General features: G+C 41.1%; 2 protein-coding genes across 2 annotated transcripts; one reads left to right on the top strand and one right to left on the bottom strand.

Annotated features, from left to right (window-relative positions):
• Positions 1 to 51: 51 nt before the first annotated feature.
• On the top strand, positions 52 to 16,184 carry nsmaf (neutral sphingomyelinase (N-SMase) activation associated factor). Its single transcript, XM_070927756.1, has 31 exons — positions 52 to 141; positions 5,045 to 5,131; positions 6,052 to 6,130; positions 6,476 to 6,537; positions 6,835 to 6,871; positions 7,058 to 7,108; positions 7,372 to 7,443; positions 7,630 to 7,677; positions 7,869 to 7,921; positions 8,106 to 8,235; positions 8,386 to 8,457; positions 8,536 to 8,644; positions 8,881 to 9,057; positions 9,262 to 9,341; positions 9,501 to 9,591; positions 10,196 to 10,259; positions 10,614 to 10,665; positions 10,890 to 11,010; positions 11,158 to 11,289; positions 11,369 to 11,411; positions 11,497 to 11,663; positions 11,941 to 12,052; positions 12,518 to 12,576; positions 12,877 to 12,944; positions 13,034 to 13,101; positions 13,194 to 13,317; positions 13,894 to 13,977; positions 14,237 to 14,387; positions 14,851 to 14,953; positions 15,359 to 15,468; positions 15,580 to 16,184. The coding sequence occupies exons 1-31, from the start codon at positions 104 to 106 to the stop codon at positions 15,672 to 15,674; spliced, it is 2,739 nt and encodes a 912-aa protein (XP_070783857.1). The 5' UTR covers positions 52 to 103; the 3' UTR covers positions 15,675 to 16,184.
• Positions 16,185 to 17,175: 991 nt separating this feature from the next.
• cngb3.1 (cyclic nucleotide gated channel subunit beta 3, tandem duplicate 1) lies at positions 17,176 to 26,243 on the bottom strand. The gene is made up of 18 exons (XM_070928567.1): positions 26,169 to 26,243; positions 25,586 to 25,717; positions 24,837 to 24,967; positions 22,119 to 22,279; positions 21,729 to 22,028; positions 21,445 to 21,653; positions 21,286 to 21,336; positions 20,844 to 20,930; positions 20,684 to 20,748; positions 20,113 to 20,235; positions 19,353 to 19,494; positions 19,001 to 19,160; positions 18,732 to 18,829; positions 18,499 to 18,582; positions 18,260 to 18,378; positions 17,599 to 17,751; positions 17,317 to 17,467; positions 17,176 to 17,193 (listed from the first exon to the last, which is right to left on the bottom strand). The coding sequence occupies exons 1-18, from the start codon at positions 26,241 to 26,243 to the stop codon at positions 17,176 to 17,178; spliced, it is 2,259 nt and encodes a 752-aa protein (XP_070784668.1).
• Between the last annotated feature and the right edge of the window lie 470 nt (positions 26,244 to 26,713).

Raw genomic sequence — 26,713 nt, 5'->3', positions numbered from 1 at the left:
GGCAGTCACGTGGTGTCCAGCAAGTTTCCGTGTTGACAGAGAAATGAGCAGGAGAGACTGTGGCTGGTCGGTGTTCAGTGTCTAAAGAGGATGGTGTGCAGTCATGGCTTTTTTAAAGACGCGAGAACGACCTAAAGAAAGGTTTGTGCTGCTTCTCCTGTCGCTAACATGACATTGTTTCAGAGAGCGGGGTCACTTTGTGGGTTTAGTCGGAGCTCCGCAGTACAGCCCGCGGTGTGTTTTCCTCGGCTGTGGATGGGTCCCATTATAAGGGCGATTCCGCCAAAAGAGTGACATTTCCGTCCCCAGCATATTATTGTATATTAAATGTATAAACACAAGTAATAATATAATACAAATTATATACAAAACACCGTACACATGAATCATTGTAGAAATTACAGATATATATTTTTTAAATATTTTTTAAATATTTTAAAAAGGCATCCAAAACACTGATACATAGCATTTCTTGCCTGTCCCCACAGCCAAACGCTACACTTTACCACAATGCATCATGAACAAAATCCTTCCAAAATCTATTTTTTTTTGCATTTAAGTGTGACTCCATATTCTATCTACACTTGTAAAACAAAAGTTTTACAAAAACGTCATTATATTTTGGTTAAAATTCACATTTTAGTGCTGTCCCCAGGTTTTCACTCATTGCTGTTACCCAAACACATTCCCGCCTCTGAAAATTTTGGAATATTCCACCAGTGACATTTTCTGCAGGAAGTGACATCATTTGGGTCTTCTGCAAGTCATGGGGAGACCAAAAGTAAGTTATCTCATTTATTTTTCCTTAAATTTAATGATATATTAGCTGTGTCAGAGACGGTCAATCTAAAAACTCAGTCCTGTTACCTCAATTATCTCTAAGACGATATTTGTTGATATCAAAAGTAAAATATTCAGTTAAATCTTAAGAATGTGCTCCATGTGCTCAAGCTACTAGCATAGATGCTAAGTGGCTAGATTTCACACAATTGCTAATTTTATGCTAAAAACTCATTGCTGTTACCCTCATTGCTGTTACTGTTCAAATAAAGAGTAACAGCACTGAGTTGGCGGTAACAGCAATGAGTAGGCTAGTGCCCTCTGATGCCCTTTTATATTAATTAAAAGAATACAATGAATGAATGAATGTAAATAATATAATGAATGAATGAATATTAATTAGTTTACATGATTGCATACATTTTAAATGAAATAGGCTAACTAAAGTTGCTGTCATCTGAGATCAGTTTTGTGAATCATAATTACAGGGACCATTGAGTAAAAGTAGGGGTTTAACAGGTTTTTCTGGCCAGCCTGAGATGATATTCTGTGGTACCTGTTCGATGATATTGTGTCCGTCATCAAACCCCCTAAACCAGTCACATCACGTCATGTGGAAATTGACAAAGAAATCTGGGGAAAGCTACAGAAAGTCTTAGAAGAGGTCAGTTACTTGTTTTTTTTAAATCTATTAAAGTCATGATTGGTGTAAAACTGGGGATAATGAATATATTTTGTAGAAGGTGTAGAATATTTTCAAATTTATTGGAAATGATGGTCAATGCATAGATCCAAGAACGTAACATCTTAACTTTTTGTCTGTGTCCATTTTATCTTATTCAGATGTAAAGAACCAATACTGTGGATCCGTGACATGCTAAAGGGAGAGAAGCAAGACAAACCGACAAACCACTACAGTACATCGCTCTTTCTCGTCTTTCACTGTGTCATACACAAAGGCACAAAGCCAGTACGTTTACACACACACACAGAATTCAGATCTCTCATTCAAACCTGATGTCTCACATAGTTTGCAGTTGGTGGGCCTTTCCTTTTTTACTCCCATTATACTACCTCTAACAGTTTTTTGAAATGTTGATGTATTTTAATAATTTTGTATATGTTCTGTCTTTTAATCTTACCAATACTAGCAACAATGTATTTTAATATGATGTTCTTCATGTAGCTCAGTAGTGCAATGGGTTTGACACAATAAACAGATCACACACACTCACATAACGCACTCACATACTCATTCCTGTTACCGATTTTCATTCCTGTTACCAAATGTTTTTTTCTGATTATTCAATTGTTTCTTCAAAAATAAAGAAAATAAACTGTATTTTTACATTTATATTGGTTCCAACAGTTGTCTGATTGCTTAATGAAATACATGCTCAATCTTTGGATTAAATTTGTTTTTTTTATGTCCTATAAAGGAAAAGGTTTGATTTGCATTCTTAGAGAAATACAACTCTGGTCAAAATATAGTAATTTTTTTGTCATAAATATTAGTATTTTCATCATGTAACCAACCATTTCTTCTACATTAACTCTTTTTCTAATGGAAAAAAATGTATGTGGTTGATATTCTTTTAAACATGGTTTTAAAATGGCATTTGAGTTTTGGTAACAGCAGAGAAAAAAATGCAATGATAATAAACTTTCGAAAGTTGCAATAAATTAAATAAAGTAGCCTGAGATTGACCAGTACTCATTTTGAATGAGTAAATGTGTATATTACTAAATTCTATATTGAAATGGAATGAAAAATGAAGTTTAATTTTGAAGAGTTACAACGAGCAAATTGCACTCTTTTGGCGGAATGACCCATAACGTAGCTACGGCTGCGCCACTCAGCCTAATGAGAGCTTCACTGTCAGCTGTGTGATGCACTCTTATCATTGAAGGCATAATGAGGGGCCTCGGTGAGGAGCAGGAGTTCAGTCCGCAGGAGAATGTGTGACTGTGTGCTGTTGAGAACGCAGTGTAGTACAGTCTATTGTTATGAAATGAAACCTATTTTAAATCCTGGTATGACTTTCTATAACCTTAAAAAACCCACGCAAGTTTCTTCTTGACCTGACGGGAGCAACAATATACATATATATACATCTGATGTGAGTGTCCCCACAGAACTATAGAGTGCATAATGGACCATATAGCGGCCATAGTAAACAAATGGAAAAAGTAGCATCCTATTGAATAAGTCCTTGTTGAATTATATATGTCCCAAATTTACCACAAGCTCCATCTCTTGAAAGCTTTTAAATGATGGCCCGGATCTAAAGTGAGGCATTGAATTTCCAGAGTACACATAGCCTGCTGTAGCCTGGAGGGAGGATTGCTCAGCTCTGAAGAATGGAGGAAGAACTGTTTCAACAACAGCTGGGATGTGCTGTTTGCAGACCAGTGGTTAAACTACACATTGCGTTTATTAGTACAGTGAATAAGGATGCATATCATATAAATTCGAGTCATAGGTTGATTACACTTTTGCTTAAGTGGCGATCGTAGAAATCGTCCTCTATGACGTTATCATACTAACAAACCATTTTAGATTTTTATTGAACGATTAATTCCTCGACTCAATCTGATACCAGTTCTCTCTTTTTTTTCCAAATTTAAAATCTGTTCACCTCTCTGAGTGGAACTCATTACATTAACTTTTTCCAGAGGCCAGGGATTGCTGTGCCACTAACAACTGAGTCAACTGAATGAATGTAACGGTGAAGACACTGAATTTTATAAAGACGTTGACAAAGAAACTGTGAAAGCAAAATTCTGGTATCTTATTCTCATAATCGTGACCACTCTGCCTGATGAGTCATGCTAACTTTGCACTCGCCTCCTTTGTTATAGAGATTTGGGAAACGCGACTCTGGCAGAACAGCGTCTATCAGCCCTGTCGGTGTGAGGCTCCCTAAAGCTTTTCAAATAAAATAAAAGCGATAAAAGAGTTTAGTATGTTGACAATGATGTGAAGGTCTATGAGCTGCATCAGGTGCAGCTCAGTTTACTGCATTAAATATTAATCATGTGAATAGGAGCTAGAAAGGAAGACCTGTATTTGTCATAGTAAAATAATGGTTTCACCTCCAATTTAAAGCACTGATTTGAAGGTCATTCTCCATATGAGCATCAAACAAATGTGAAAAAAAGAATTTAAAATCGTTTCATCAACTCTTCCACAAGTCTAAGTTATTCTCTAAATATATGAGTAGTTAACTTACTTGCGTTTACTGTATGAAGTGCTTATAAAGCTATTCTTCCAAGGTTCAAGCTGTAAGCTGCAAAGTACAGTTCTGTAAAGGAAGGAAGTGAGTATGTCACACTCTTAAAACCACATTACTATTAAGCAGTAATGTGGTTCTAAAGCACTATTACTGGTAAGCAGAAATACTTCACCAAAAACATTTAGGATTTCTGGAAACTGTGGATGGTGTAATGGGTTCCACTTCCTACTCCCAGTAGGGATGAGCACGAAGGACATGAAGCAAATATGTGTTTGTAGCTTTAACAATAACAGCAGGAGAGATCCAAATCATTCAAATGTTATATGTTACAAAGGCTAGCCTTCTCTCAAAATAATGATACCATAGTCATAATATAATGGTGCAACATTGTTCGCACGTTGGATTATGATTACGACATTTATGCCGTCACTTTGTCCTAGACAACATTTGGATGGCAACCAGCCTGTGATCAAACCTGCAGATCCAGTGCTGGTGACATATTAGATTTACATTGCTGTGACTTTCAACATTCAACACAGGTATTTACATTTAAAGGCACATACCTTTTTTTTTGGCCACATAGATTTTTATCTAAATTCACATGCGTAATTGAAGAGTTTGTCTTAATGAATAATAATAATAATAATTAAGAGTTTGTGCATTTTTCAACTGATCATTATAAAATATAGACCTGTTTTACCCGCTGTATGTGCCGACATTACTGATGTAAACAAACCTGTGACTGCATCTCAAATATTAAGAGTACTCCACCAATTTAGCGTTGCACTCCTGTAACATTGTCTGACTCACGATGGACAGTTGGACCAGATATCGAGTGACATCAGACTTCACGCAGCTCCCTCTGGAGCCTCAAAAGGCTTCATACAACATTTTTTCACACATGCAGTGGTCCTCCCCAACACCTGTAAACAGCCTTTAATGTGTAATATTGGTGGAGTTCCTCTTTAGTAACTTAGATTTAATTGTTTCATGTTACCTCACACTCCTCTATTGTTGTTTTCCCACAGGTTTTCGCTCTTGTTGCTGGATTTGGAGGAATATTATTTTGAGCAGCACACTGCATACCACGTGACAACCAGTTCAAAGAAGGAGAGGTACTTTAGATTGTTAGCGATAATGCTTCATCTGCAACCAGCAACAACATAAATCACTTCACAATGGCCTCAAAGACTGCTTTCAAATTGTGAATGTGGTTTACTTGTTAATCTTCAGCATGGGTTTCCTTTTATTTCAACCTTCCTGTCATAATATGTGATAATCCTGATCACCATGATGTGACCTTAAAACCCAATAGTGTGTAAAAACCAAAATTAGTTGTAAACTCCTAGATATGCTTGTCGTACTTGTATTGAACTGATCAGGTGTTTGCAGGTACTGATATTTGGTCAAAGGCTTTAAAGCCTGTGGCAGTTGTGTTAGCCTGTAATAGGAGCAGCTGTTCAAACACCATCTTATCCTGTTATGGAGGCTTGAGCAAACTAAAAAGAGTCACAAAACAAGAACAAGATTATTCAGACGATTTAGTTGCATTATCATGTCAAAGGGAGGAATATGAGAACGATTAATGCTAATTCTTGAGTTTACACCAGTTTTTTGTTATTGTTCGCACACCAACATGTGATATGAACTTTACAGTGATAATTTTGCTTCTTCATTCTGTGTCATTAATACAATTCTGCCAATCTCAAAACACAAATATTTGCATATTTATTGCACTTGGTAAATTATTTAATTATTTTTCTATAAACTGTTGACTGTAAAATGTTTCCCCCTGTTTTGTTAACAAGCTAGCATCTAATTAGTATATTTTTTTGCCAACTTTTCCAAAAGGACTATTAATAATTTCTTTGTATTATATCTGTGTCCTCCAAAGTATTCATTCTTATATAAGTTTTCATTCATGTATCAGGTTTTATTTGTGTCATTATTTATTGCAGTCCTAAGAGTATTGACATGGTTAACAGTGCTAACAAGCTAGTGGTTAACAGTGCTAACAAGCTAATTGTTCTTCCAGAAAACTCAGAGGCTCGTTCAAGGTCTGCTCCAGATCTGTCATATTTGATCCAGAGGATCTTGCAGAGCCAATTTTAAAGGTTTGTTTTAATAATATGTCTATGTATAGTATGTCTGTTATCTGTTGTTACCAGACAACATGTTTTTTGATCAAACAGGAAATGAGGTATGAAAATAAAAGTTGCCATGAATTGGAAATATTAGTATGAAAACCTTCACTGAGGTCGTTATCTTGGAAAACTGAAGATTGAGAAAAATGAAATTCAAACTCTATTCATATGAAAGCCAGTAGTGTCAACGCAGTTTTCTATTTTGCATGTATTGTATGGATGTCGTATTGTACATTGTATGTCTGTTTTACACTAGATGTAGTAAGCAGGCCTTTGCTAATCATAGTACATAATTATGTGTTGCTGTTTCTTCAGATTCCTCTTCGAGACTGTAAGAAGATTGAGTTTGTGGAGAAAGAGAACAACCCTTTCAATGAGTGAGCATGGCGTCATCTCTACTGTTCACACGTTCGGTTCACACGCTGATGTTTATTTAGTTTGTCAGACTAGTTTGGTAACTTCAAAATGGCGTGCAAATGTTAACCACACTTGGAAACCAACACCTATGAATGAGTGAGCATATCTGATGTATCTGATCTGATCTTTAAATGATACCAAAATTGTTTTTTCATTTATGATTTAGTTTTGGTTGGAGCGTCCTCTTTAAATCTTACTAAGTAATGAACTGCAGTGATATTTCTTGGTATTTTAACGTTTTTGTGTTTTCCTCACAGGCCTAGGCCATCTGTCATCTCTATTTCATGTGTGCAGGTGAGTTACCATTAAAATGTAGATATATTTTCTTTTTTTTGAGACATTGATCTTGGAAGATGCATCAGTGGCTTGTTTGGTCCTCACTTATCTTTTGATTGTCAAGATTTATTATCTTTAATTGTTATTTTTTCATGAAAGTTTGTCAAAGTAAATACCCAAATGTTATTTTCACTTTGATTTCAGGTTATTTACATCAAAGAAAGCAATGTCATAGCACCTTACAGAAATGAAAGGGTGAGTCAGCTGAAATGCAACAGGGGGTCTCCTCTGGTGTTTATATGCTAGGAGCTTTTTGCATGGACGTGACTGTGCCCTTTGTGTCTGTTTGTCTGTACTATGAAAATCTGTGTATGCAAGTCTGCATTTATCATGTTATAGTGTGGAGGTAGTTTAAATAATGTGGCTACAAGGGTGGGTCTTCTGTGCTAAAGTCTCAGAAAAGGCTCCAAGATCTGCTCCTTTATTCAAATGAAACACTTCTCTCATCACTTTGGCAGGGGGCAAAGAAAATTACCTTTCAGTTGGAAGTTTGGAGTAAAACAGAAGATGTCGTTCAAACATTACTCCAGGTATGTAGCTACTCAGAAACAACCAGGATTGGGAGGTGAATTTACGTCCACTGCTACCTCGGAGTCACAGGAACTGGGCAGCGTGTGTTTGTTTTAATGAACTAAGCCGTCAGATTGTCTGTTTCTTGACATTTGCTGCATTTGTTTAACTGTGTTGCTCATTTTGACTCTGAATTCATTCTGCAGCTCCATAGGGCCTCCTGCCTAGAAAAGCTTGGAGACCAGACTGCAATGGTGAGTCAATCAGTACTTAAAGTTCAAGCACATGGTCTCTAAAGCCTGAGAGATAATGAAATGATCCATTCTGCTTCCTGTGTTTTATTCCACATAATCTTGCTTCCTTCAATGCAGGATTTATTTTAGTTGTTTATTTTGGTAACCATATAATCATCCATGAGCAAACATTTATTCCTGTGTGTTTCTAGATTGCAGCCAATTTACAGTCACGACTGGCGAGGTCATCTTTTGACAAAAACTGGTATGTTGATGTCAAACAGGGTGTTTGTATGTTTTTTACTTGTTGCTTTGAATCACATTTTGTCTGTCTGTTCCGCCACAAACAGATTTGAATGAAATACAATGATTAAAACGTTTAGTGTTGTAGTATAGGTTATTTGTTTGTATGCAGCTGGATAAAACAATGTTGGGGATGTGCCGTGAAGCTTTCAGAGTGTAGCTGAGAAGCCTCACATGGAGTGTGCAGTGGAGATGGTCCTGCCTCTGGTGTCCAATCCAGGCCACGTCTGCATAACGGATGAAAGCCTCTACTTCCAGCCTCTCAACGGATACCCGGTGAGCTGCCAAACCTGAGCGGCCATGCCGGGCCCACCTCAGCCTTGAGTGGGTGGTGGCGCTGCGATCCCTGCAGTACATTCAACACCTCTATTGCAAATTAATTATTATAAGAGTTCTGTTATTGACTTTCATTGACTGTCGTTTCAGGAGCAGGTGATTCAAATCAAACTCCACAGAGTCAGGAGGATCTACAAAAGACGGCATGGACTCAGACCACTGGTGAGTACAACTGGCAAGACTGAGTTAATAACACCATAAACAACAAGGACATTTACATGTGTTTGTGTCTCTCCTCAGGGTCTTGAGGTGTTCTGTACTGAGAATGATTTCTGCTCTGACATCTACCTGAAGTTTTACAACACAGCTGACAGAGATGAAATCTACTACTACATCGCCACCTTCCTTGGTGAGAAAACTCATAGCCAGTAGTGAATCGGTCTTTCAGTTCAACCCTAGTGGCCTTCAAAAGGTCACTAAAAACTCTTGAACATGATACAAATAAAAGACTTTCAGAGGAGACGTGACCATAAGAATGCAGAGTATCAGCTGTCAGCATTGATCCTAAATGTTGACATTGGCCTTTGGAAACCAATATTGGTGAAACCCCAGGACACATGACTAACTTGAACCTTCCTCCCTCAGAGAACCACATGATGGAGCACACAGCAGAGAGTTACATGCTGCAGTGGCAGCGCGGCCACCTGAGCAACTACCAGTATCTTCTTCACCTCAACAACCTGGCCGACCGCAGCTGCAACGACCTCTCGCAGTACCCCGTCTTCCCCTGGGTCCTTGCCGACTACACCAGCATGCAGCTGGGTGGGTCGACAGCAAAGAGAGATGCACACATTAATTCACATAACATGTTACGGCAGAGGCAGAGGGTGTTTGGGGTTGCTTCTTGTGTGACTGGTAGTTAAAGATGTAGCAAGAGGAGCCGTAAAGGTTTGATTCTCACTGTAGTCACCCATATTAAACACTCATCAGTAGTTCATTGTCAAGACTTCTTCCTCTATTTCCCAGACATGACAAACGCTGCCACATTCAGAGACCTGAGCAAACCTGTGGGAGCCCTGAACAGAGAGCGACTGGACAGACTGCTGGTGAGACTCTGCTGCGTCTATTAAACTGACTACATGTATGGATTTTATTGAAGTGTTGGGCACAAACTTAAGTCATCTTTTGACCGCAGATATATCTGCAGTTGAGTGTTTACAACATCTTCCCATCAGAAGGTCCTGAGTAAGTTCTCTCGTTTACAGGCTCGCTACAGAGGCATGCCTGAACCTCCCTTCATGTACGGCAGCCACTACTCCTCTCCAGGCTACGTGCTTTTCTACCTGGTCAGAGTTGGTACGTCACGCACTTCATCATTAAAGCCACAGCATGTGTGGAACCACAGTACAACACAGCCTCCATTCAGTGTGTCTGCGCTCGGTCGACCATTGCTCCACCAGACTGTCAGTGTTTTTACAGTACAGACAAAAGCAGTCACTGTTTGCTGTAGACTGAGGTTTATCATTAATAGGCAGGTCTAACACTAACATGTAACACCCCTCTTTATGCTGTTTTTAGATTCTCTAAAAGCTACAACATAAACATGTTTTAGATTTAATACTACAGGTGTTAGATATTTAAAGACCAATAATTCATCTTGCACCCCCATTGTCAACCTTAGTATATCTGACGTAGTTTTAGCCAGTAGGAAAAAAATGTAGACCGAAACAAACAAGAGATAAATGAAAATAATAAATCAAGAAGCATCTTGGTTTCTTGGTGTCAGTGTAATACTACAGCAGTCCAGATACTAATTACACAAACAGGAGGTGAGGTCATGTCTATTGCAAATGTATTCTGGGTCTCAGAGTCTGCCGATATGTAGCTGCCATATTTGTTTCTCCTGAGAAATGAAGCCGAATGTAATATTTATTAATGCTCACTATCTCCTCCCCCACAGCTCCGGAGCACATGCTGTGTCTCCAGAACGGCCGCTACGACCACGCAGATCGCATGTTTAATAGGTACATTATTTCTACTTTTCTACATCAGATTTGATTAACCTGGAATTGACTTCTCATTTATTGGTGTTGAAATAGTGACTGACGATTTGGAACAAACAAACGCATGAAAGATATAAATATTTCTTGATACGGTACGATTATCAAGAAGATTGTTCATTGACTCAGTTTATGAATATTATGGGAGAAAAAAACAAATGACAATACACAAAAAAGTGTTATTTATATATAATCTGTAAAGTATAACATTGTATTGCAAAAATGACTTGTTAATTAAATGTAGTATTTTGAGCTTTAAGATATTGAAAGTATGATTTTGCTGGGTGGTATTTACTGACCTGTGTTGATTTCTTACAGCGTAGGTGAAACATGGAAAAACTGCTTGGAGGGGGCGACTGACTTCAAAGAGGTAAAGTATGAATCTACTGTATATTGTGTCAGTTAGACACTAAAGCCCATACTCACCAAATATTTTCCTTTCACTTTGCACTATCAGAGTTGTTCTGTTCACCAACATGAACCCAGCATTGCCATTCAGATTGTTAGCGCTTGTCAGGGATGAACCCATTCTTATTTTCCCTGTTTCATAGTTATTTGTCATGACATGCTGCCTGCCTCTCTCCTATGATGCAGCTGATCCCAGAGTTTTATGGGAATGACTCCAGCTTTCTGGAAAACAAACAGAGTCTTGATTTGGGCAGAAAGCAGAATGGAAGCTTGGTTGGTGATGTTGTTCTCCCACCGTGGGCCTCAGGTAACTTCCTGTTGATCAGGTGTCACATCCTTCTTCTCTCTGACCCTCCCTCAACCCCCCCCCTCCCCCACGCCAACATCGTGTCATGTCACTGTGCTGTTAAACAATATGACTCCATTTACTGTCTCCTGTTTGTCACGACTGCAGACACCAGAGACTTTCTGCAGAAGCACAGGACGGCACTGGAGAGTCAGTATGTGTCGGAGCACCTTCATGAGTGGATTGACCTGGTGTTTGGGTTTAAACAGAGGGGCAGTGAAGCTGTCGCAGCCCATAATGGTAAAGTAACCGGGAAATGTTTTCAACATCAAACCACAATAACTAGACAAAGACTAATATTTATCTCACTGTCTCTCAGTGTTTCACCCACTGACCTATGAAGGTGGCATCGACTGCGATAGGTATAAAAAAAAAAATCATGCACAAATTATAATTAGAGATGTTTAGCATTACATTGTGTAGCTAACTTTCTGTTTCCCTGCAAAGCATCGAGGACCCTGACGAGAGAATCGCCATGCTGACTCAGATCCTGGAGTTCGGCCAGACGCCCAAACAGCTGTTCACCACCCCGCACCCTCAGAGGATCACACCAAGGTTCCACAACATAACCCGAAGCCCCAGCACCAACACGCCAGTCAGTGAACTGTCACCAGGTAGAACCGCGTTGGCACCTCCCATTGGTGGTGAAAGAGGCCGCTCTTTCGTGTTATTAGTGAAGGGCTTCGTTTATAGACTAAAGTGTGACCAATCAGAACATGTTAAAGTGTGTCCAAATGGAGGGGTTAGTGTTTTTAGATCATTTCTTTACCAATACAAAAAAGAAATAAAGTCATAAATAATGTAATAATCTGCTCATAGCTGCAGATTTATTTCCAGTGAGTCATCCACCATATGCTCCCCACAGCAGTTACCTCTGTGGTTGTTTTGCAGCCTCTCCGAGTGAGGACTCATCCTTCGAAGACCTGACCGAGGAGAGCAGGAAGTTGGCCTGGGCAAACATGGGAAACCTGACCCTCATCTCCAGCCACAAGATTCATAAAGAGTAAGAGTCGGGATGCCTCCAGTTGGTCGACAAAGTACAAACAGAATTCATTGCTAGTATGTAAACTGAAATGAAAGTGCCGGCTTCAAATATGAGGAAGTGCACGCAAAGCTAGAGGCAGGCAGCTGCAGCAGCGGCTTCACACCCGCCAGGAGGTTTGAAAATAGTAACTTATTATAATGTATTGTGAGGACACTTGTAGAAGGGGGGCAGCTGAGGACAGGTGGCTGCGGTGAAACTATTTCCTCCAGTTCAGAAAAACTGTAGAGCACTTGCTAAACAAGTGTTTTCTCACTAATTGCACTTATCAAGTCCCCTTGCAGCTGTATTTCTGTCTCAGTTCTGTCTTGTAATAGTGTGACTGCTATATTAACCCAAGTGCATCCTCCCCTCTACATTATATTCTAGGTATTTATGCATGTAGTATTTTTTTTTAGTGACTGAGTCTCTCTGTTGAATGTGCAGGGCTGTGACGGGCATTGCAGTGACTCGAGATGGAGCAGCTATTTTCTCCACGTCCCAAGGTCTGGAAAAAATAGTGCGAGACAAACATGGATTTATTGTAGATCAAAAGACAGGATTTTGTGCGAGTAAAATATAATTGAACGCTTATTTTTCAGGACTGCAGTACAGTTTTACATAGTTGTGTAACGTTAATAGTTATCATCGTCATGAAGCAGCACAATGTGTCACAGCAGATTTATATGTGCTGAAGAGTATGGCCACCTCTGCCTCCAGTGGCCCTCTAGTTATCATAATGGTGCAAAGTGATGTCATCATGACAGTAAGAGGAACTTACTTACAGTCAACGCTCTTTATTCCAGATTCAACACTTAAAATGTTTTCCAAAGAGCTGAGGGACTTCCAGAGAAGCATGTCCTTCTCTAACATGGTACGCTGCTGTGTTTACTTTCCACTTCACCATCTCGCTAATCATTTCTAACTCTCTCTAAAACAATAAACCACACGACTGTTTTTCAGGCGTTATCATCATGTTTGATGCTGGCAGATGGTAAAACGGCGGTGTGTTCTTCGTGGGACAACAATGTGTATGTACAGTGTATAGTGACAGTGCAGTGACATCTGGTTTTCAAACAGATGTTCATGACTTCAGTCTGACCTACATGTTTCTCTTTCTCAGTTATTTCTACTCCGTCCCGTTCGGCAGGCGGCAGGACACACTGATGGGTCACGACGACGCCGTCAGTGAAATGTGTTGGTTTGATGAGCGGCTGTACACGGCGTCCTGGGATTCCACTGTCAAGGTAAAAACTACAGTGATGCTATTCTGTGAGGTGAAAACTGCCAACAATGACATGTTGGACACACAGCGAGAACAATGTCTTACTAAGGTTAAAATCAATTCTCAATTCAGTTTTATTGATATAGTGCCAAATCTCATGACACTTTGTAAATAATATTATAAAGAATACAGTCCAGACCTGCTCTATTATATATTGTTATTATTATATTATAGAGACCCAACAGCTCCCACCATGAGTAAGCACTTGGCAACAGTGCATAATCTTTTAGTATTAATTAAACAATTAATAAGGCATTGTTCTCACTTAGGTAGCTGCAAAAAAGCATTGTTAACTGTTAATAAGTGCATAATAAAGGATTTATTAACCTTAATAAGACATTAAGTGCCTATAAATGTCTTATAATCTAACAATAAACATGTTTATAGTGCTATTATTAAGTTATAGTCTTATTAACACATAATAATGTTAACAAGCATCTTCTAAGGGTCTTATTACAAGGACCATAATATAAAGCGCTTCTCTTTGCTTTATAAGCTAGTTGACGTCTGACTGAGAGTGACGACGTTTATTTCTCAGGTCTGGCAGTGTGCGTCTGATGGCTCATCCAGCCACAAGAGGTCCCAGTTTCAGTTACTGGCTGAGTTGGAACATGATGCTGGGGTGAGTGAGGAGGTTCACTGTGTGTGTTACATGTGTGTCTGTTTAAGGTTGCATCACCAGCTTATGATTGTATATTTAAAGCATGTTCAGAAATGCGGGGTTTATATTTAATGACTTAATTCATACAGAGGAGTATGCCTGAGTCCAGGGCCGCGGGACGCATGTAAAAAACACCTTTATTAGAAGACTGTGTGCTTGTTTTAATGTTGTATAAGTATGAAATAATTGTAACGTCACCTCTCCTGACACCTGCACACAGGTGAACACCATCAGTCTGAATCCAGCGGGGACTCTGCTGGTGTCTGGCTGTAAAGACGGGACCGTCACCATCTGGGACACCAGCAGCTACGCAACACTGCAGCAGGTCCACTGCCACACTGGGACCATCCACCACATGGCCTTCAGTCCAGGTATTTGTCCAACCAGCCAATGTGACACGATTAGTACTGGTTGGTTTAAAGTTTGTAAAGTCTTAGAGACTTCCTTTCAGGTGGTGGAATAGAAATGTTGCCTTCAAGCGTTGACAGAGCACAGGAACTGGTTCTGCCGTACTCTTTAAGCACCTTATTGTTTTGCACCTACAAACCACTTGAACACGCTGCATTGAAGTGGCTGGCAGCTGCTTTGTTTGTTTACTACACAAGACAAGACAGCTGGGTCATGAATGCCAACCTTACAGAAGCACTGTTTGCTCCATTACACCTCATAGACTTTATTGCCCTTACAATCCAAGAAACATCTGGCAAATAAATTGATCATGCTCTGGAAAAGCAAAGAGAGGCTCTGATACCTGTCAAATCTAGCCAACAACTGACAGAAAACCCTCAAGTCACCTAGAAAGCGCGACAGACTGCTTTGTTTTTGCCTCCTCAGACAGCAGACACGTTCTCAGTGTTGGTGCAGACTCCTGCATGATGGTTATTGACGTCCAGACGGGAATGGTGATCTCATCTGTGAAAGCCGAGGAGGAGCAGAGGTAAGATCACACCATCTGCAGAACGGGAGATCCCAGCTTTACAAAGCAAAAGGTCACAGCAGTTGAAGCTCCATAGAAAGCCGTTGAGAATCTTTTGTATCAATCTTTTCTTTGCCCTGTACAGTACATGTCATAGGCATTTCGGTGGAATAGTCTCTCCATTCTTAAATTGGCCAAGTTTTTATCTTTGTTTCCAATTCTGTGCATTTTAAATTGAAGTACTTTCAGAAGTCATGTGCAGTAGGAAACACACTGATCTGTTGGTGTGTTGAATTGGCTTTCTGCCGAGCAGCTGGTAGAAGTTTGATTCCTAGTGAGTCCAGCATCTTTAATGGCTCTCGTATGAGCTCAGACAACTGCTGACTGATAGCAAGTCAAAAGGACTTATGGTCTGTGTGGGTCCAGGTGTTTCTGCTGGGACGGGAACTCAGTGCTGTGTGGGGGGCAGTCTGGTGACCTCCTGTTGTGGGACCTGCTCAGCAACACAGTCACCAAGAGGATCCCTGCACACTCAGGTACACCTCATCGCCCCAGATATGTACATACCTGTTTTAAATGGGATTTTATTTCCTTGACATTTTTGTTCTTACAGTAATTAATAGATAATTATTCCTATGTTCAAACAGGAGCTGTCACAGCCATGTGGATGAACGAGCTGTGCACCACAGTGATCACAGGCGGGGAGGACAGACAGATGATCTTCTGGAAGCTCCCGAGTTAAACAGCAGTTTCTGCTCAGTCCGTCTGGCTGGGGAGGTAAAGACTCCCAGTGTAACATACTGGACCAGACTGGCCAAGCAGACTGCATGAACCAGATATCTGACAGAGACTCATTGAACAGCTGTGAGGAGCTGAAAACGTACTGTAAATGTACAGTATCACGAGCAGTCTGACTGTTCTCAATCCATAACCAAACGAAAGGTCACATACAGTCGTTAGCTCACAGCTTTCTGCATATTGAGAGAAAATGTCCAATTGCAGTTTAGTGCATGAGAGCAGGAAGCTAAAAGTGTTCATGCCTTATTTCTCACTTCTGTTTCCAGCTTATTTTACATTTGTGTGGCTTTTTTTCCTCCATGTATTATTTGTTATGCATCATGTTACATGTTTCCATAGCTTTATGTGCATTTTATTCTGTGAAGTGGACTTAAAATGTCTGTGACAAGCTTCAGGTTGCTCAGGTGTTATCATTACCAAATAACACTGATGTCTAAAAGTTATCTTTCCCGTCTCTTCTTTGTCATTTCCTAGATTTCTACAAACCATTTAGATTGCTAAAAAGCCGAGCTGCAAGAGATCAAGTGGCCATAGAACACCGAACTCGCTCAATCACCCTGTTAATAATTATAATTCATCCAAAGAACTGTGTACCAACATAAAATACTTAAATAATAGAAGACAAATGAATCCCCATCATAAATCTGTCTTTTGAGTATGAAACACTCACCCTGTGTAGACTTGAACGATGTCTGTACGAAGTTTGTAGTTTGTTTCTTCATGGAGAACAGAGACTGGACAGCTTGGATCCATGTCTTACAATGGAGACAAGTTTTCATGGAGGAAAGAAGTATCTTGAATTCTCTGAATTCTGCCATAAAATGGCTCAACACACTGCTGACGTGCCCTAATGTTCAGTGCCTTTACATTTGAAAAACATTTTATAGAGTAATTATTTCTTCCATCTGTCATCTCAGCAGCGTGAGTCAGGACTGTTTTGTCTTTTTAATTATCTTTGGAGAAAGTTTTTTTAAACATCATACAGTAGGTGGTGCTCTTTACTTGTTCAGTCAACGGAGCTAACGCAGCTCATACTAACTCTCCAGTTCTTCCAATCTAAAACAAATGACAAAGGGCTCATCCTTTAGTAACAAAACTTAGGACACTTTTTCTTGTAACCATCTTAACTTTGTTTTATATGAAAAATGATGCACAATTTTCAAACTCTAAACATAACGTTAACCTTCGGATGTGGCTTCTGGCATTGATCATGTTCATTTTAACAGACAATTCTGTATCTATTAAGGAATCTATGTTTACGAGGTGAATATTATTAGATTATAACTGCAGATGCTGCGTTTACGTTCTGGTTGTGCAGCATTTTATAACATGTCACACATCTGTCTTCTTGTGAGCCTTTCAGCAGCCAATTTTAAAAAAGTGGAATATACAAAACAGATTTAAAGTGGTGAAGCTCAGCAGCGTCACGCATCCCTCTCTCATTTCTACTCCCCTGCATTTTTCTGTGGACAGAAGACAAAAAAGCGCTCATAAATATTTATACTAGCTATCCAGTGCTTCCATTTTCTATTTGTCAACAACTAAATCAAACTACCCCAGTCGGTGCATCACTGTAAAGACTGTACCTTGAGTCTGTCCATGAGGGCTCCTTTGCGAAAATTGCCAAAGGCTTTGAGGAGCTTTGGTGTTGGCGGTTTAGCTCCAAACAGAGTCAGACCTTTCTGCTTATCATCGTTGGTTTTAGCAGCTGCAGGGCCTTTGGCTTTGATCAGTTTCCTACACACACACACACACACACACAGATTTAATTCTTATAATTCTAGACTAAAAACGAGACACAGTCACAATAAAACTTTAGCATACCAAATGTGTTCCAACTGCTGCTTCAGCACTTGTAAGCGACTCACCTTCCCTTCCTGGCCAGGACTTTCTGAGACTCCGGGTAGTGGACGAGGATGTCAAACAAGTCCTTCTTCTCCAGGACAAAAAGGTTGGCAAAGCCGTGTGCTTTCACGTTAGCTGTGCGCCTGTTTCCTCCATCTTTGGCAGACTGAAGTAAACTGTGATGGGGGCAGAGACAAAAACACACCATGTGTCGACAGTATGCATTTCACATAACAGGTCTCTGGATGGGAACGTTTACAGCTGGGAAATGTGGGAACAGACACAATATGATAATGTACAATATAATACAATACAATGCTATGTCCATAGACACTGTTCAGAAAACATAACTTAGTTTGCATGATGTAGGTTGTCCTTTAGCTTCTGCAGGCTTTGATACACATGAGCATCTTTATCATATGCAAAAGTCCATTATTATTACGTCCTCACTTAAAACAGACTTGTAAATGTGAAAATGACACGTTGACATTTAGTGTAATTTAGCTTTAAGATAAGAAAACTTATGTGTACGGTACTTATTATTATCATGCAGATCAGTGTCATGTGATACCGGATAGTAAAATAATGGAAATGAAGGACAAATATGTGTCTTGTTGAATTGGTTGAGCTCTGTTAGTCTATATTCTACTTGGCACAGATCACTAAATGCTCCTGCAGACAAACCTGATTTCTCCAAACACGCAGCCGGCCTTCAGTGTGACAAACACAATGCTGTTGTCGGGTCCTCCCACCACCTGCACCGCGCCGCTTTTGATGATGTACATCTCTTTACCGATGTCGCCCTGCAGAGGAGAGCGCAGGACGGGAGCACAGACGTCAGCGTCACACTCACACAGTGAAACCTCGGATATGTTATCGGTTATTTGCTTCATGATGAACGCCAAAGTTTGTCCTTCACTCACTTTCTTCACGACAAAGTCTCCAGGAAGGTAGATGATTGACTTGAGCCTCAGCAACATGTCCACCAACATCTGCTGGTCACAGCCCTGGAAGACACAGTAGCAGGTTCCATTTATTTTTTGGTAGCTCATGTGGAGATGGCGAGAAGCTTATTGTTTGTTTAGGTTTTTGTTCCAGCAGTCGCGACACAGACCACATGCTCCTGACCAAGAGGTCACCGTGGATGCTGAGTCACCTGAAACAGTGCGATCTTCTGGAAGGTGGTCAGGTTGACGTCCACAGCGATGGCAGTTCTCATCACCAAAGGCATCTTGTCCAGCAGCTCAGACTCATCTGGGGAGGACGTGGACATGTCGAGCATTTATCTTAACTTCTCCAAATATCTGCTTTGTTCATTTCAATATTATGATCAGGAATAATTATTTTGTGACCGCAACAAAGCAGAGCTTGACCCGTCTCATCAGGTTATTCACTCCGACAAGGAGACGTTTTTCTGAGACTCACCCAGCATGCCCTGAGCAGCCCAGGTGTAGTTGTACCAGGTGCGGACTCTGTTCTGGACTTGCTTGGGGATCGTATAGGTGTTCATGTAGGCGACGCAGCCGTCCATTGATGCCCGAAAATATGTCTGGCCTGCTGTTGCAGCTCCTATGACGTCTCTCATCTGAAAGAAAGACAGACAGGCGGACAGACAGGGAGAGCGTTAAACTAACATATATATAACATTGTGAAGAAATGCTTTTGGTAAGAAGTGGACACCACAAATTTGAATTTAAATAACTGAAGGACTCGTCTGGACTGTTGTCACATGATGAAACAATTAAATAAAGCCTCTGTTTGAATGCTGTCCTCCTACCTGTCCAATCAAACTGGAGAACACAAAGACGCCAATGAAGAAGTTCAGCATCTGAAAGGTGATCTCAAAGGTGGTTACAGGCTCTGGGAGACCACCGATGTTGATCAGACTGCGGACCGCAAAGTAGTAAGAACGCAGGTACCTGTGGAAGGACAGGGGACGTCTTCATTTCATTTCCATAAAAAGACACTATAATGCCTTTATGCTCTGTTCACCAACACAGTGCACACCTTGTTGTCTTGACGTCTCAATGCAGAGAAACATTGAGAGGTGGACAAAGGAGCAAAAATGACACCCAACATATAAGTGAGCTTATCAGCACACTGAGCTTGTCCTCACTATTATGTTCACTGCTTTCCACATTTTGGACAGGAAAATACTTCATTTCCTGAAGACATTTTTACATGCGTCTCCTCCTTAAACAAAACTGGGTCAGATTAGGTTTTTGCATTGCCAGGGGCCTCCTGCAGGGGTCTTTGGGTGTTGCTGGATACTTTCTCTGTGTTTAGGGAGGTTGCAAGGATGTCGCTAGGTGGTTGCTATTGTGTTCTGGGTGTTTGGCCGGGCATGGCTAGATGGTTGCATCACAGTGCACTATATAGTAAGTAGGGAGTGATTTACTATAGAGAGACTGTGCATGAAACATTCAGCACCACAGAGACACAAAGGGGGATTGGCTTTCAGTGTTCCAGCACCACGGAGAGCTCCGCCGACAACGCGAACGTCTACAACCACAAAAGAAGAAGTGTTAAGTACGTACGCTGTGCCCTCTCCGTCATACACCCATGTAGTCGTCGCGAGGCCCTGGTGCACTGAGGCAACATAATACGCACAGGCGTTGAGGTGGAGCATGAAGAGCAGGTAACCGGTGGTGCGAGCCACTCTGCATTAGAAAGAGAGCGATAAAATAAGACAGAAATAGACAGGATGAGATGAAACTGAGCTGATCTGTGGGTGGAAAGAGGTTTATTTTAGTTGCAAATGTTATCAGGATGCAGTCGTGAAAAGCTATAAACTAAATGACAGCATGTACACATAGCAGAAGATGCATAATGGGACAAATAAAATTGATGAATGTGAGATAATTCAGCATAATGGAAAGTGTGATATTGTAATATGTATGTAATACAGTATGTATCTTGTTTTGTTTTTTTTTAACAGTTAACATTATAAATGACAAAAAATCCAAAAGTAAATGGTTCAGAAACTCTGAAACTGTCAACAGGCATCTTTTTCTGCTTACAGCCAGCTCTTGTTCACACACAGTGTACTAAGAATTGGAGAAAAACACAGCATTCATTTGCTCCTGTCATTGTCGCAGGAGCACTTACCTCCAGATGTAGGCCTTGGCCATGATACTCTCGAGTCGATCGCTGAACTCAAAGAAGGACTCGATCTGGAGCACACAAGGAAACAATCAGCTAGTGAGGAACTGAACGGGAGATGTGAAGTCTGTTCAAACTTTTCTTCAACGATCAGTCGGCTGCGTACCCTGATAAAGCGGTTAATTCGGTACATGGAGGAGAATTCAAAGCGCAGGCACATGAGGTCAAAGGGGAGGATGCTGATTATATCCACCTAAAAAGAAAAGAAAGGAATAACAAAAAACTTCACAAGTTACATGTACACCTCTGAGATTACAGTGCTTGAGGTGGAGCTAATTTGTAATCACTTTCTATACAGTTTGGTAGTTTAGGCCTAGTGGTTCCAAACCTAGGGGTGGGGCCCCTCCAAAGTGTCACAAGATAAATCTGAGGGGTCGTAAGATGATAAATGGGGCAAGAAACTAAATTGTGCTACACATATTCGTAATCATTTCTGCTTTTTGTGTGAAACATTAGATCATTTGACCTCTTGTGAGAAGTTTAGAGGGGAAATCTCTCTTTCTGCTAACAACTCATGGACGTCACAGCACATATAATTCCATTCTCACCATAAATCGCGCTGATTTCCGATAATGCACCTTTGTCATAGCTCTGTCTTTCTGAGGGGGAGAGAAGGTTTTTTTTCAGTATTTAAAGCCACTAATAGCCAACTGTCACACAGCACAGATCAGGACACGGGTGATGTTTCATAATGCTTTGTGACTTACAATGATGTCTCCGGCTTTGACAAACTGCAGCCGGGGCTGCCACACCATGATGTCGATGACAGTCACGATGTCACTAAGGACGTCACAAAATATCCAGTAGGGGTTGGCAGTTTCGCTGTGGTAGGGGAACGCCAGCCGGGCGGTGCAAAACCAAACGTTGTAGTTGAACGCCACCGCGACCACAGCCAACCAGGCAATATATCGCCGGTCTGGAGAGAGAAACATGTACAGATTTAAAGTATGTCAAGTAGGTGTTCATTTACACTCAGCCGACCTCACCATACCTGTGAAAGGATCTATGGTGTTCCCCAGGACGGTGTCCATCTGGACTTCGATCGGATGAAAGAGGGCGTCGAAGCAGGAGCAGCTGATTTCGGGGAGGACCTTGACTTTCTTCTTGGCCTCCGCTACCCTCTTCTCCTCCTCCGCTTTCTTCTCGGCCTCCAGCCTCTTCTCCTCGTCCTTTTTCTTCTTCTCCTCCGCCTTCTTGACCGCCTCCTCCGCCTTCTTTTTATCCGCTTCTTCCTTTGCTATTCGCTCCTCCTCCTTCTTCCTGATGTAGTCCTCCTTCTGCAGAATAGGAGCTGAACAGGCAAATGACAATGACAGTGAGTTCAGTCGCCGTGTGACCATGTTTGTTTTCTGTCTGCGCGTTGGTTTGTGTCAACACTTACTGACAGGGGGGCTGATTTCTGGAGAGGTGGCGTAGGGGTCTATGGCTTTCTCTTTGAGTGTCTTGGTCCGCTCCCTCAACTGCTTGATCATACCTCTGAGTGTGTCATCGGTGTAACGGAAGTAGACAACAGGTGGAGGAGAGGGAGGAGGGGCTTCTTCACTGAAAACACAAAGAAGAAGAATACAAAAATGAATACCATGGACAAGGTGACATTAAATCAGAGAGAAGGAGAATGATATTTAGCGGTGAGCAGATTGGACATAAAAAAATTACTTTAACCTGAACCTCAAAGAGAAAAATAGGATTTTGTCATTGAAATAAGACCATGAAACCCAAACTATTATCTTTCTAATTCAACTATTGTTCATTTGCACACACACAAAATCTAAATTCATTAAATAGTATGTAAAAAATGTATATGTATGTATAATGTATAAAAACCTGCATGTGAACGCCATCCCCAATCGTTCACAATCACAAATACCACTAAGCTCCTAATCTCCTTTCCTACTTTAGGAGTCACAGGCTGCAAGTCGCCGTGTGATCACGACTGCTGTGACTGCAGCTAAGAAACAGTCTGTCCAGACACTTTTTGTAGGGAAGGCTCGAACACTGAGTCCATCTGTACAATCAGTTAAAAAATGGTTAACGTACGATGTCTGGGGAGTAAATATGACACGTTTAGATTTTAATGACGGATATTAACAGCAGCTATGTTGTAGGTTCTGTTATTATTGAAATGCTGAATGCATTAAGCTGGAACAGCTCTCAGCGTTTACTGTTCTGTGTGACGCTGACGGATTCCTGGAGACTGGAAGCACAAGCTCCAGGGTCAAGGTATTCTTAGTCAAGTGTATTTGTAAAGCTACTAATCACTGTCAGAGTCTCAATTAGCCTCACATCTTCACTACCAAATATTAAAAATAAAAACGTATTGCTTGATGGATCTTTTCAATGTTCCAACAATCTGTTTGGGGACAACCTGGTGAATGAAACTCTTAAAGCTGCAGAAATGTTTCACATAGTTGCATGTATAAATGAATATAAATGAGTAGGGCAGCTAATCAAAGCTAACAGAAACACTCAGTGAAAAGGTGATATATCAGCATGCTAAACACAGATGAAAATACTGCTCTGTCATTTGCTTTTTTTTAAATGTGGGACTGTGACTAAAAAGTTTTTTATTTTTATTTTAATATTATACCAAGATAACCAGAGTAAATAGTTTTTAAATGATGATTTCATTTATTATGGGAAAAAAGCTATCCAAACCTACCTGGCCCTATGTGAAAAAGTAGAACCTGTCTGACAAAATGAAGCAGGCTGAAAGATCTCAAAAAGCAAAACATCATGCCGAGGTCTAAAGAAATTCAAGAACAGATGAGAAACAAAGTCATTGACATCTATCAGTCTGGAAAGGGTTACAAAGCCATTTCTAAGGCTTTGGGACTCCAGCGAACCACGGTGAGAGCCATTATCCACAAATGGAGAAAACTTGGAACAGTGGTGAACCTTCCCAGGGGGGGCCGGCTGACCAAAATTACTCCAAGAGCGCATCTACGACTCATCCAGGAGGTCACAAAAGAACCAACAACAACATCCTCACTCGTCTCAGTTAAGGTCAGTGTCCATGATTCAACAATAAGAAAGAGACTGGGCAAAGATGGCGTCCATGGGACAGTTCCAAGGCGAAAACCACTGCTGACCAAAAAGAACACAAAGGCTCGTCTCACATTTGCCAAAAAACATCTTGATGATCCCCAAGACTTTTGGGAAAATATTCTGTGGACTGACGAGACAAAAGTTGAACTTTTTGGAAGGTGTGCGTCCCGTTACATCTGGTGTAAAACACAGCATCATAAAAAGAACATCATATCAACAGTCAAACGTGGTGGTGGTAGTGTGATGTTCTGGGGCTGCTTTGCTGCTTCAGGACCTGGACGACTTGCCGTAATTGATGGAACCATGAATTCTGCTCTCTACCAGAAAATCCTGAAGGAGAATGTCCGGCCATCAGTTCGAGACCTCAAGCTCAAGCGCACTTGGGTTATGCAGCAGGACAATGATCCGAAACACACCAGCAAGACCACCTCTGAATGGCTTAAAAAAAACTAAATGAAGGTTTTGGAGTGGCCTAGTCAAAGTCTGGACTTGAATCCAATTGAGATGCTGTGGCATGACCTTAAACAGGCCGTTCATGCTCGGAAACCCTCCAGTGTGGCTGAATTAAAACAATTCTGCAAAGAAGAGCGGGCCAAAATTCCTCCACAGCGATGTAAAAGACTCATTGCCAGTTATCGCAAACGCTTGATTGCAGTTGTTGCCGCCAAGGGTGGCACAACCAGTTATTAGATCTAGGGGGCAATTACTTTTTCACATGGGGCCAGGTAGGTGAGGATAGCTTTTTTCCCTTAATAAAATGAAATCACTTTAAAAACTGCATTTTGTATTTACTTGGGTTATCTTTGTCTAATATTAAAATTTGTTTGATCTGAAACATTTAAGCATGACAAATATGCAGAAAAATAAGAAATCAGGAAGGGGGCAAATACTTTTTCACAGCACTGTATATCTGTAATACAAAGCCTTAAGTAACTTCTCAAAGCTTGGATTGTCAGTGCTGATATATCCATCCATCATCTATACCCGCTAAACCTCTGCACCAACTTGCACTGGGTGAGATGTTGGGTACACGCAGTATAAGATGCATTCTTACCCATCAGCCCCCTCTGGATTACCAGGAGCAGCAGCAGGAGCAGCAGCTGGAGCAGCAGCTGGGGCAGCAGCAGCTGGGGCAGGAGCAGGAGCTGGAGCAGCAGCTGGAGCAGCAGCTGGAGCAGCAGCTGGGGCAGCAGCAGCAGCAGCAGGGGCAGGAGCAGCAGCAGCTGGGGCAGCAGCAGCAGCTGGGGCAGGAGCAGCAGCTGGAAGAAAAATATAGCAGCACTCTTCAGTTAGTTTCGAACAACCAAATGTAAACACTAACACTGATATGAAAGGTTGATCTGGCACTGGACAAAACAGAAGAACACCACAAAATCGTAATCATTTGCATCACCGTAACAGACCCTCCTTTGATTAGACTTTACAAATAAAATATGAAGTAGAAATATGTGAGGTAAATTCTGGCTCCAGAAGGCACGTTCTCTTCTAAGTGAAGTACGAATTCACATTAAAGTAAATTCAAATAAGTTGAGCATGTCGTTTTCTTGAGGAATGAGGAAGGAAGGAGGAATTTTGACAAAAACAACTGCAGACTGTGGGCGGATATCGTTCTTATTTTAAACCGCTGGAACTGGAATCAAATGTCACGTCAAGTAAGACACAAAGAACCTTTACTCCTTAGCAGGGAAATGAAAATCAAAGTGTGAGTGTACTACAGTACCTTCCTAAACAGAGTGCAGTTGTTATCACTACGAGACATCTCAGTTACTGTGCATCATAGTACATTTACTATTTGGTTCAGACCAAATCACCTGGTTTTGACTCTTCTTTCTTTTCTTCCTCTTTCTTCGGCTCCTCTTTCTTTTCCTCTTCTTTCTTTTCTTCCTCTTTCTTCGGCTCCTCTTTTTCATCCTTCTTTTCAGGGGGCTTTTCTTCCTGTAAATACACAATACTGGTAACAGTGTGCAGACAAGAGTGGACAAACACAAACAAGCATCTAGCTTCAGTTTGGATGTTGATGAAGGCGTGCACCCAACATGTTGCAGGCAACAGCAGTGAAACAGCAACAGTAGGTCTACCCTCCCTGCTGAAGCTGCAGTGAGTACTCTTCATCAGTGCCAAGCCGCTTCAGAGGCTTTCACTGATCTCAGTCACCTGCCATGGTTTACCTTAAAAACAGCTTGTATGTGCTCACTGTGACAAGCACACGGCAGGTACAGAAGAAGGCCTAAATGATGCACATGTGAAAACTGCTAACATCTGTTTGGAGATCAGCTAATACAAATGATCATAATAATTTCATAAAATGATAAACAACATTTTTGAAAACAGAAATACTGGTCCAGGTGTTTTATATTTAAGATATTAGAAAGAGGCCCAGCCTTACCTTCGCTGGGGCGGCAGCTGGGGTGGCAGGGGGAGGCTCAGGAGCCCCCATCAACCTCTTCAACCTGCTGAACATGGCGGGGCTTGGTGTGGGCTACAGCGAACAGGCCTGCCCATCCACTTCTCCTCCTGAAGACCCTTTTCTTATGTGGATCTCAGATCCTTGAAAGAGTCCTGCGTAGTCCTGTGTAGTCCTCCGTAGTCCTCGTCTCACATCCAAACAGCAGACTGAGGCAATTCAATTTCTTAGATCCATTAATTCCCTGCGGGCACTCCCCTTTATCCTGGAGTCAACACCAGATCAGCTGTCAGCGGCGCCAATCACTGCCAGGCAAGACAACTGTCCTCCTGCAGTGCTGGCTCCAGTCCAGAACAAGGACCATTTATAGTGCCTGATTACTTTATAATATGTTGGGAAAATAAGCATCATAGAAATCAATAAAAAAGTGTGTCGTCTTAATAATCAATGATCAAATGAAAAGATGAGTTACTGCCAATCAAAGCAGGTTGAGGGATGGAATATATTTTCATCATTACAAACGGGCT

This window comes from Enoplosus armatus, chromosome 21 (assembly GCF_043641665.1).
Source record: "Enoplosus armatus isolate fEnoArm2 chromosome 21, fEnoArm2.hap1, whole genome shotgun sequence".
Lineage (NCBI taxonomy): Eukaryota > Metazoa > Chordata > Actinopteri > Centrarchiformes > Enoplosidae > Enoplosus > Enoplosus armatus.
This window is presented reverse-complemented; position numbering and strand designations above follow the sequence as displayed.